Raw genomic sequence first — 10,431 nt, forward strand, 5'->3', positions numbered from 1 at the left:
GGCGTGCAGCGCGGCTCGCCCCGCCCCTTCCACCTCTCCTACGCCGGAAGTGGCGCAGCCCCGCCGGAAGCGTAGCGCCGCCTTCCGGTGGTTGGGCGTGAGGACGGACGGGCGGCAGCGCGATGCCGACGGGCGACTACGAGTGAGGAGACGGGGACGGCGACGGGACTGGGGTGGTGGGGGTCCCGGGAACCGGGCGTTGGGCCGGGGCTTGGCCCAGGGAGCGGGGCCGCGGGGGGAGGAGGACCTCGGGGGGGAGCCGGCTATGGGGCCTGGTAGGCCCTGAGGGGGCCTTCGGGCGGGACTGGGCCCTGGCGTGTGAGGGGAAGGGAAGAAGGCCGGGACGGCGGCGGTGCTGGGGCCCGAGTGGGGCGGGAGCGGAGAGGGGGCCTGTCCGGGGTTGAGGAAATAGTAGGGACCCGGGGCTGAGGGGACAGGAGGGTGCCCTAGTGAAGGGACAGGGGTCCTGCCGGGGGAGGCGGGGCGGGGGGGGGGAGCAGCGGGTTTAAGGTTCTCCTCTTTCCACAGCTCGAAGCCCAGCTGGGCCGACCAGGTGGAAGAGGAGGGTGGAGAGGACGGTGAGTGTCTCTTGCCGCAGGCCGGTTCCCTCCCTCTTTTTCTCCGGCTGCTCCACCTGCTGGTAACCGGTGATTTTTTTCTGGAGAAAAAGAGCAGCTGCTGTTCCTAAAACAGCCCAGAGCTGCTCCTGCTCCTTGTCCAGGGCTCAAAACAGGCTCCCGGGCTCTTCTCCGAGGCCAATCCTTGTGAGCAGAGCTGGGCCTGACCTGGGACAAGGAGCAGGACCCCTCTCACCATCCTTGCTCCACCCCTTTCATGGTCTGAGGAAGCTCAGGGGCTTGGAGTGGCTGAGATTTCTTAGTTTTTTGGCCTTTTTCTGTGCTGGGGGGAAAAAACAGTGCACCTCCTCCCTGTGGGGAGAGGCTGTGCCGGGGTGTGGAGCTCCTGCCCCCTCTGCCAGGCTTGCCCCAAGCAAGGGGGTGACACTCCCCCTTATCTTCCCACAGACAAATGCATCACCAGCGAGCTGCTGAAGGACATCCCCCTGCCAGGGGTGCTGGGGGGCAGCCTGAGCGCTGAGGCCGAGCTGCTGAAGGGAGGTGAGAGCTGGGCGAGAGGCTGGGGGGGGTCTGTTTTCTTGTCACCTCCCCCACAACGGACACTGTCCCACTGTCCCCCCTCCCCACAGGCCCGCTTCCTTCACCAAAGGAACTTATCAATGGGAACATCAAAACTATCACAGAGTATCGGGAAGAGGAGGATGGGCGCAAGGTGAAGGTGAGTAGCGTGTCCCAGGCTGCCTTTCTGGCTTCTGCCTGCTGCCGAGCTCCCCTTCTCCCCTCCCAGAGCCGTTGGCTCTGCCCCAGCGCAGAGGCTGATCCCTGCCTGTGTGGTCGAGCAGCCGCACATCAGCGGGGACATCCCGTTGGAGCCCTGTTTTGACTCTGTGGCTTCAGGCAGTCCCAAACTTAGCACGTGTGGGACGGAGGCGTGTCTGCTGTCCCTCCTCCTGCATTGATCGGTTCTTTTGCACCTTTACAGATCATCCGCACCTTCCGCATCGAAACCAGGAAGGCCTCCAAGGCGGTGGCCCGTCGGAAGGTGAGCATCTGTGGGAATGGAGATGGAAGAAGGGAGGGAAGTCTGCGCTCCAGCAGGAATCGCTTCGTTTCCCAGCCCTCCGCTTCTGTCCGTCCTTTCTCAATCTCCCAATAATACCTCAGTGGGGAGCGTTTCCCTTTCCGCTGGCTGCTCCTGTCCTGTGTTCAGTGATTGCTCAGGGATGTGCTGTGCAAGTGGGCCCCCCTTTTCCTCCCTAGAACTGGAAGAAATTTGGCAACTCGGAGTTCGATGCCCCCGGTCCGAATGTGGCCACCACCACCGTGAGCGATGACGTCTTCATGACCTTCATCACCAGCAAGGAGGTGGGTCGAGCACAATGGGAGCTTGCAGGCCAGTGGGGAGCTGCCGGTGGGGCCGTGTCTGGGTGCGTAGTGGGTCCCACAGGACTCAGGAGTCTCCCTGTCCCCCAGGACCTGAACTGCCAGGAGGAGGAGGATCCCATGAACAAGCTGAAGGGGCAGAAGATCGTCTCGTGCCGTATTTGCAAGGGCGACCACTGGACTACCCGTTGTCCCTACAAGGACACCTTGGGGCCGATGCAGAAGGAGTTGGCCGAGCAGTTGGGGCTGTCCACAGGCGAGAAGGAGAAGCTGCCTGGAGGTACAGCACCCCTTTATCCTGAGAAGGGGGGGGCTGCCATCTGGCTGCAGCTGCGGGCAGCCTCATCTCCTGCCTTTCACCTTTCCTGCCCTCAGAGCCAGAGCCGGTGCAGGCTCAGCAGAGCAAGACGGGCAAGTATGTTCCCCCCAGCCTGAGAGACGGAGCCAGCCGCCGTGGGGAGTCCATGCAGCCCAACCGCAGGGGTAAGTCAAGGCTTGTCCTCGTGGTGGGAGCAATCTCCCCGCTCCCTCCATGACACCGGGCCTCTACGGTGCCGTGTATGGCACGTGCTGGCTCTGGCCGTGGTACCACCAGAGACCTTGACCTTCCTTATCCTTCCCCCGCAGCTGACGACAACGCCACTATCCGTGTCACCAACCTGTCCGAGGACACGCGTGAGACTGATCTCCAGGAGCTGTTCCGGCCCTTCGGCTCCATCTCTAGGATCTATTTAGCCAAGGACAAGACCACTGGGCAGTCCAAGGTGGGTATGGAGGGATTTCCCCCTTTAGGGGGGGGTGACAAGGAGACACCCCCCACCCCACCCCCCCCACCCCCCCCCACCCCCCCGGCTTCGTCTCACCCTCTCGCTTTCCTCCCACCCCAGGGTTTTGCCTTCATCAGCTTCCACCGCCGGGAGGATGCAGCCCGAGCTATTGCCGGGGTCTCCGGATTCGGCTATGACCACCTGATCCTCAACGTGGAATGGGCCAAGTAAGTGCCGGGGGGGTGGCTCAGATGATTGGGGGGGTAGCGCATGCTGGGTGCCGGAGGTCTGCATGCAGCCGCCCCTCACCTTACTGCGCTCTCTTTCTCCTCCACAGACCCTCCACCAACTGAATCTGGTGCTGCGCTGGCTCCCGGCGAGAGCGATCGGCGCTTCTAAATAAAGATGCACGGTCTGGTATGCACCAAGGTGTCGACCTGAGCTGCAGGGGGGGTGGTTCACCAGGCAGGGAGCAGCCCCATCCCTGTCCCCGTCACCCACAGAGGTTGTTCCCGACTCGCTCCCGCCCCAGGCACATGGTGGGGCTGGCAGTGCCCTAGCCAGCGATGTGGGGAAGGGCACGGCGCTGCTGTTCCTCATTTTAGGCTCATCCCCAGCTTTTCAGCTGGAAAAAAGGGGGATTTCTGCCAAAGAAAGGTGCGACACAAGGCCACGCGTGTGGTTTCGGCTTTTAATCCCGCTTCTCCCACATTACTGCCGCCCTTTCTGGGAGGGAAACGCGTGCCCAAGGGCCTCGCCGAGCTCTGTACCAGCTGTGCCAGCCTCCTTGGGCCACCCCAGGGGTCTCCTAGGCTGCTGGCCACAGCTCCAAGTGCTCAGCCCGCTCCTTGGCGGTGGTGCCAGTGCTGGTGCTGCAGCTAGCACCGCAGCAGCTCTGCATGCTGTCGGCCAGGGCAGCGTAGAGCAGCGGCTGCAGGCAGATGTTGAGGTTAACAAGGATCTTGCAGACCTGAGCGGTGGCGTGGATGGCTTTGGAGACGGCACAGTCCTCCATGCCTGGTCGCAGCAGGCGACGCCATAGGTTGAGGTTACGGAAAATGTGGTAGGGCAGGTAGGAAAAAGCGTAGAGAGCCACTCCCGCCCCCACCAGCATTCCCACCTTCCTTTTTTCCGGCTGGCTGAGGTGAGGGTTACGGAAAACGGTGCGGATAATGGCGGCGTAGCAGGAGGCGGTGAGGAGGAAGGGCAGCCCACAGCCCAGCCCGGCCAGCAGCAGGCTGTAGGGATAAAACCTCTGCAGCTGCTGCGGGGCCGCACTCCCCAAACACTCGGTCACACTCTCCACTTTTTGTAGCTCCGTAAAAAAAAAGGTGGGTGCCGAGAGCACCCCGGCCAGCACCCAAACAACTGCACTCAGCACCTTGGCGTGGTGTGGCTGCAGCCGCCCGTGGACCCGTAGGGGGTGAACAATGCCAAGGTAGCGGTTAAGGCTGATGCAGGTGACGAAGAAGATGCCGCCATAGAGGTTGTAGTTGAAAAAGAAACGTTCCAGCTTGCACAGCACCGATCCGTAGCGCCAGTCCTTGGGCGGGTAGTAATATGCTGCCAAAAATGGCAGCGAGAGGGAGTAGAGCATCCCGCTGACGGCCAGGTGGAAAGAGTAGACGATGCCGCTGTGCCAGGAGCGCTCACGGGTGGCGAAACGGTAGATGGCTATGCCGTTACCCACCAACGCCGGCGGGAACTGCACCGCCAGCACGGGCCACAGCGACTCCTGGAAGCTGCTGAAGTTACCGCAGTGACTGAGATGGGTGGCCATCTCGGTGTGTGTGTGGGAGTTCCTCCTGTCGTCCTCCTTTTTTTGGTGGCTGCAGGTAGGGGTAAAGGTTTAGGTTACAGGCAGCCAAAAGGTACGAGTGTGGCCGTGAGGTGTAGCTTTCGGCAAATGGCCGCACAAGGAAGTGGTGAAGGTTGGCGAGATGCGGCTACCTCGCGCCGGGACCAAGGAAGCCTTGTGGTCCCACGCTGGGGACAGAATGTGTCCCCCCGCGTCCGCCCCCCCCCCATTGTCTGCCTCCCAGAGTGCAGGCAGGAGTTTGTACATCTGCCTGCAGCCTCACTGCTTGCCCCACTCACCCTCTCCTCCTCAGGGTCCGCGCTCGCCTCCCTCCTCTCCTGTCCCTCCCTTCTTGGCAGTGGTCACGGGGATGCCACAGGGTCACGTCCTGCCCCGTTTTGGGGATGGTGGGGGCAAGAGGCTGGCAGTGGGGGGTTGCAGGCAGGGAAAAATACTTCCTCTTCTGAAGGGCTGTGCCCAGACAGAGCCTGGCAGCTACCCTTGCTTTGGTCAGAAAGGGGGAAGGAGCTGTGCCTGCGTGCCTCCTCCTTACTGGGGCAGGCAGGGGGGCTTCCTGCTCTGCCTGACCACATCGAGGTGGCACAAAAACGGGCACCTAGGGTTGGGGGACGCCGTTAACAGCCCAGGAGACCCCACCTTTGCCCCCACCCAAACCCAGCACAGCCACAGGCAGTCGTTCCAACCAGTGTATTGCACAGGAGCAAGAATGGGGCTGGGTGTGTGTGGGTGTGTGTGTGTTTCCTGTTTTCTCTTCTCCCTCAGTTTTGGCGCGTGGCTGGCGGCTGGTGCCTCAGCGCTTCCCCTTCTTGGCACGTCCAGGCCGCCGGAAAATCATCTTTCCCTTTGTCAGCAGATTCCCTCGCCCCTTTGGCCTTGAGGCAGCATGGCCAGAGCCGGGACCGGCCCCCTCCCTGGCTGGGCGCTCAGTTCTTCGGTGCGGCTTTCGGCCGGCCGCCCCCTGCCTGGCCCTGCCGCGGTGCCGTGAGTCCCTCGGTGCCAGGTTTCCCTGCCGCTGCTTCCCTGGTGCTGTGGGGTGAGCGCTGGGGGTGTCGGGATGCTCTGGCCGGCTGTGCCGTCGTCGTTTCCGTAGCGGGGCAGCACGCAAGGAGCTTCGTTTCCTCTTGGTACGGTCAGGAAATAGATCTTGAGGGGGCGATAGACAAAAAAAAAAGGGGGGGTTAGCGAAAAAGAGGTGATGGGGACGCAGCATTGGGGCTGACGGATGTGTCAGTGCGTTTACTTTGAACTGAGATCACGGAGAGCTCAAGGTTTTTGCGTCATCAGCCACTACCGGCAGGAGAGGACGGAAGGGCTCAGTCCCAGCCTCTCCAGACTCACCTTTGTCTGGCTCCTCGCCCACCTCCTGCCGGTAATACTCGGCATCGCTCTCCTCTGACTGCTCGGCCGCATCCTGGTGCTCCGGCGCACCGGGATCCTCGGCGTCGCTGTCGCCATCCTGCTGCCGTTTCCTCCGGATCCCTGCCAGGCTCCTCTCCCTGTGGTACCAGCATAGTGTCAGCCTCTGTCCGGCCGCTGCCAGACCCCGCCGCTGCCACACTGCCCTCACCTGTGAGCCTCACGCTGTTGCCGCTTGCGCTCCACGTTTGCCTCCTGCTTCTGCCGCCGCTCCGCCTTCAGCTGCAGCTTCACCTCCTTCCGCGCCAGGATTTCCTTCACCTCCGCCTCCATCTTGTGGACTTAAAACACACAGCAAGAGGGTGGTGAGATGTCCCAGCCCCAGCCCCTGTGCCGGTGGCTTACTGAGGATGGCCAGCACGGCGTTTTGCGGCACTCACTGAAGCTGTGGTAGAGCACGTTGCCCTGCGCCAGGCCCTCCTCCACCTTGATGAGCTGCAGAGTCATGCGGGGTCCGATCTACAGGAAGCAGGGGATGCAGAGAGCCCCGGTCAGGCTCGATCGCATCCCTGGGGCGATGGTAACCACGGCATCACCACCGACACGGACCTCGGTGAGGCGCACGGCACTCTGCTGCGCTTTCATGTTGCCTCGGCCGGCATATGCCTGCGGCAGCTCCAAGACATTGTGGGTCCCATCCTGCTCGGCCTCGCTCTCCGACAGGTTTATGTCCCTGCCAAGGGACAGGAATGCGTTTGGGGATGGGATGGAAAGCACCTCTGGGACCCTTGTTCCCCTCGTTCCCCCCCTCCACGCACTTCACCAGCAGCTCGCTGATGTCTTCCAGGCGGCTCATGTTGGGGAACTTCTCCTGCAGCAGCTTCTTCAGGCTTTTGCTCACGCCCACAGGTACGACCTTCACGCTACTGCGAGGATGAGGAGGAAGACGTCAGTGCTGGGACATGGGGTGCAGGGACCCCCCCCCCAAAATCAGGGGAGTGATACTCACTAATGCCTGAAATCGAGGAGCTGTGTCTCCGTGTTGTAGCTAATAAGTAAACACCTCTTGATGCTGTTGAGGTTGACCTGTGGAAGGACGAGAGAAGAGAAAAGGACGAGAGAAGAGAAAAGGACGAGAGAAGAGAAAAGGACGAGAGTTCAGTTGGAAGGAACCTACACTGACCATTTAGTCCAACTGCCTGACCAAAAGTTAAAGCATGGTATTAAGGGCATTGTCCAAATGCCTCTCAAACACTGCCAGGCTTGGGGCATCGCCCACCTCTCCAGGAAGCCTGTTCCAGGGTGTGACCGCCCTCTCGGTAAAGTAACGCTTCCTTATGTCCAGTCTGAACCTCCCCGGGTACAGCTTTGAGCCATTCCCAGGTGTCCTTTCCCTGGATCCCTGGGAGAAGAGCTCAACACCTCCCTCTCCCCGTCCCCTCCTCAGAAAGCTGCAGAGAGCCACGAGGTTGCCTCTCAGTCTCCTTTTCTCCAAACTAGACAAGCCCAGAGTCCTCAGCTGCTCCTCACAGGACATGCCTTCCAGCCCTGTCACCAGTTGTTCTCCTCCTCTGGATGCATACACATCCTTCTGAAATGGTGGGGCCCACCGTACTCGAGGTGTGACCGCACCAACGCTGAACACAGCGGGACAATCCCCTCTCTCAACGGGCTGATCATGCTGGGTTTGATGCCCCCCAGCATGCGGTTTGTCCTCACCACTGGCTCCTGTGGAGCCTGCTGCTGACCAGCACCCCCAGATCCCTTTCTCCAGCAACTCCTCTCCCAATTTAGACTCGTGCCTGGCGTTACTTCGTCCCAGGTGCAGAATCCGGCCTTTGGACTTGTTAAATTTCATCCCATTGGTCCTTGCCTGATGCTCCAATCTATCTAGATCCCCCCGCAAGGCCTCCTGGCCCTCAAGAGAGTCAGCAGCACCTCCCTGTTTGGTATTCAACACCAACATCCAGATAGCTGATAAAAATATTGAAGAGAACAGGTCCTAGAATTGAACCTTGAGGAAGTAGGATGAGTCTCAAGCCCCCCCCCCCCCCCCCCCCTGTTGCTTACCCTGTGGACGTTGATGGAGGGAAACATGTTCTGGAACATGCTGGCCATCAACTTGACCTGGATCTGCTGAAGACCGAAATTGCTGAGGACCAGCAGCGGGTGATGCGTGAACTGCTGCTCGTGCATGCGGTGCCGCTTGAGGGACGAGACCACATCCTTGATCAGTGAGTACTGGAGAGCAGGGGGGAGACACATACGAGGATGAGGAGGGGGTGAGACACTGCCCTTCATGCCGGCGAGGAAGGGGAGGGCTCCCGCCAGCACCCACCTGCATCACCTTGAATGTCAGCGTTGGGCCACCGGGCAGCCGGAAAAGTTTCTGTGTGGGGGGAGAGAAATGGTGCTCAGCACCAGGGGAAGCCACCGGTGGCACCGACCGCGCCCCCCACCCCTCGGTGCAGATGCATCAGTGCGTTTACTTTGGATAGAATCACAGCGTGAGCTCAACAGCATTTTATCATCACCTGCATCTGCGAGGGGGGTGAAACCCCCCTAAAAGGTGCCGGCAACCGGTGTGGGGAGGAGAGGGGGAGCACAGCCGCTGCGGAGGGCCCCCCCCGCCCCGGAGCCTAGAAGGAGGGGAGAGGGGATCACGCTACTCACAAAATTGATGCTGGAGGACGATTTACTGAAGACCAAGAAATGCGTCACACCCAGGGGCCCGGCCACAGCCACGAAATCCTTCAGGGAGTTGTTCTTGCGCACCTGCGGCATGGAATGGCTGAAACCTTCAGATCCCCCTGTGCCAAATTGCCTCCTAGCTTGCGAGGTCTCCGCTTTAACCTGGGGACGGGCAGGATCCTTTCCCCCCCTCCCAGCTCACCTTGAGGGCTCTGGCAGTGTAGGGCTCCATCACCTTCCGCATGTCGGCGATGAGCTGCCGCACGTTCTTGCCGACGCGGCCGCGGTGGAAGACGAAGGAGTGGGGGACGGTGCCGAATTCCTGCTGGGCGTGTTGCACAGCTGCCGCCCGCTCCTTCTTCTGGTTCTTGCTCTGGTGGTGGGGGGGAACAGTCAGGGCTGGGGGCTGCAGGGATGGGGAGAGGGGGGAGCATCCGCTCCCGATCCCCTTCTGCCCCCCCGCCCCGGGAAGGCCTGATCCCCCAGACCGCCGGGCTCCATGTGTCTCCCCCCCGGCACAACCCAACCCCCCCCATTCCCTCCTGCGCTCCCAGGAGGGCTCAATCTCCCGGACAGCCGGGTCTCCCCCTTCCATTCCCCCCCCCCCCCCCCCCCCGGGACAACCGACAACCAACCCCCCTCCCCGTGCTCTCCTCCCTCCGCCCCCCCCCCCCCCCCCCCCCCCCGCAAGGCCCGATCCCCGGGACAGCCGCCGTCCCCTCCTGTCCCCCCCGCGGACAACCAAAGCCCCCCTAACCCCTTCTGATCCCCCCCGGGAAGGCCCGATCCCACGGACAGCCGCCCCCCGCCCCGGGAGGACCAGGCCGCTGCCGCGCTCCAGGGCCGCCCCGAATCCCGCTCCACCCCCCACCCACCCCCCCCCCGACCGATGCCCGGCTCCCGTCCCGTGTCCTCGGCCGTGTCCCGGCCCACCCCGCCATGTCCCGGTCCCCCAACCCCGTCCCGTACTTTGCTCGGCCGCCCCATCTTGCCGCCGCCGCCGCCGCCACGACCACCATGCGGCCACCGGCACTTCCGGCGCGCACCCTCCGGCTACTTCCTGTGCGTCACTTCCGCTCCGCGCCACTGCCTCGCCTTCCGCCCGCTGTTGCCGTGGTTACGCGGCCTCTCCCCCCCCCCCCCCCCCCCCCCCCCCGGTCCCGCCGGCCCTGCCCGGCGAACCCCCGGTCCCGCCGTCCCGTATCGCTGCCGGCGCGAAGGTCAGTGCGAGGGGACGGCTGGGGGGAGGCGAAGTCACACACTTTACTGGAGACCCCCAGAGTTTCCCCCCCCCAGAGCCCCCTCCCGGGCTCCCCAGGTCCTCCAGAGCCCCCCCAGGTCCCCCACACCCTCCTCCCAGCCTCCCCAATCCCCCCAGAGCTCCTCCCCAGGCTTCCCAGTCCCCCAGAGCCCCCCCCCAGGTCTCCCAGAGTCCCCCTCCAACACCCCCAGGTCCCCCAGACCCTCCCCCCAGGCTCCCTAACACCCCCAGAGCCCTCCCCTGGGCTTCCCAGGTTCCCCAGAGCCCCCCCCAGAGACCACCTCAATAGCTCCAGGTCCCCCAGAGCCCTGCTCTGGGCTCCCCTGTTCCTCAGACAACCCCCCCTAGGGGTCCCCAACACTTCCAGGTCCCCTAGAGCCCCCCAGGTTCCCCAAAGCCCCTCAGGCTGCCCAGCCCTTAAGGTTCCCCAAGGCTCTCCCTACCCCAGCTCCTCACCCCACAGATTCCCCCAACTGCCCCCAAGGCTCCCCAGCACCACCCCCCCAGGCTCCCCTAAAGCTCCCCACCCTCCTCTCCATCCAATGGAGGACTCAGCCCCACCGGGACCCCATCCTG

At 62.9% G+C, this 10,431-nt stretch overlaps 3 protein-coding genes across 4 annotated transcripts; 1 reads left to right on the forward strand and 2 right to left on the reverse strand.

Annotated features, from left to right (window-relative positions):
• Positions 1–32: 32 nt before the first annotated feature.
• Positions 33–3,150, forward strand: EIF3G (eukaryotic translation initiation factor 3 subunit G). Its single transcript, XM_049811203.1, has 11 exons — positions 33–142; positions 529–578; positions 1,026–1,118; positions 1,208–1,296; positions 1,561–1,620; positions 1,839–1,943; positions 2,052–2,241; positions 2,337–2,444; positions 2,589–2,725; positions 2,849–2,955; positions 3,066–3,150. Exons 1-11 carry the CDS (start codon positions 123–125, stop codon positions 3,079–3,081), a joined length of 975 nt encoding a protein of 324 aa, XP_049667160.1. The 5' UTR covers positions 33–122; the 3' UTR covers positions 3,082–3,150.
• Positions 3,151–3,153: 3 nt separating this feature from the next.
• P2RY11 (purinergic receptor P2Y11) lies at positions 3,154–4,517 on the reverse strand. Its single transcript, XM_049811204.1, has one exon. The coding sequence runs from the start codon at positions 4,506–4,508 to the stop codon at positions 3,537–3,539; it is 972 nt and encodes a 323-aa protein (XP_049667161.1). The 5' UTR covers positions 4,509–4,517; the 3' UTR covers positions 3,154–3,536.
• Positions 4,518–5,288: 771 nt separating this feature from the next.
• Positions 5,289–9,705, reverse strand: PPAN (peter pan homolog). Of its 2 annotated transcripts, XM_049811200.1 has the most exons (12): positions 9,564–9,705; positions 8,797–8,967; positions 8,577–8,678; positions 8,242–8,292; positions 7,974–8,144; positions 6,913–6,989; positions 6,722–6,829; positions 6,513–6,636; positions 6,344–6,422; positions 6,115–6,244; positions 5,886–6,043; positions 5,289–5,690 (listed from the first exon to the last, which is right to left on the reverse strand). In XM_049811200.1, the coding sequence occupies exons 1-12, from the start codon at positions 9,579–9,581 to the stop codon at positions 5,338–5,340; spliced, it is 1,542 nt and encodes a 513-aa protein (XP_049667157.1). In that variant the 5' UTR covers positions 9,582–9,705; the 3' UTR covers positions 5,289–5,337. The 2 variants fall into 2 exon arrangements, with proteins under 2 accessions (XP_049667157.1, XP_049667156.1); XM_049811199.1 differs by lacking the exons at positions 7,974–8,144; positions 8,242–8,292; positions 8,577–8,678; positions 8,797–8,967; positions 9,564–9,705 and adding an exon at positions 7,183–7,942.
• Between the last annotated feature and the right edge of the window lie 726 nt (positions 9,706–10,431).

Source organism: Accipiter gentilis, chromosome 9 (assembly GCF_929443795.1).
Source record: "Accipiter gentilis chromosome 9, bAccGen1.1, whole genome shotgun sequence".
NCBI classification, from domain to species: domain Eukaryota; kingdom Metazoa; phylum Chordata; class Aves; order Accipitriformes; family Accipitridae; genus Astur; species Astur gentilis.

Coding starts and splice junctions, on each gene's coding strand:
- EIF3G (XM_049811203.1), top strand. CDS start 123: ATGCCGACGGGCGACTACGA. Junction 1,297..1,560: donor AGGATGGGCGCAAGGTGAAG/GTGAGTAGCGTG, acceptor GCACCTTTACAG/ATCATCCGCACCTTCCGCAT. Junction 2,242..2,336: donor GAAGGAGAAGCTGCCTGGAG/GTACAGCACCCC, acceptor TCCTGCCCTCAG/AGCCAGAGCCGGTGCAGGCT.
- P2RY11 (XM_049811204.1), bottom strand. CDS start 4,508: ATGGCCACCCATCTCAGTCACTGCGGTAACTTCAGCAGCTTCCAGGAG.
- PPAN (XM_049811199.1), bottom strand. CDS start 7,869: ATGTTGGTGTTGAATACCAAACAGGGAGGTGCTGCTGACTCTCTTGAG. Junction 6,830..6,912: donor CTCCTCGATTTCAGGCATTA/GTGAGTATCACT, acceptor TCATCCTCGCAG/TAGCGTGAAGGTCGTACCTG. Junction 5,691..5,885: donor GGGCGAGGAGCCAGACAAAG/GTGAGTCTGGAG, acceptor CGCCCCCTCAAG/ATCTATTTCCTGACCGTACC.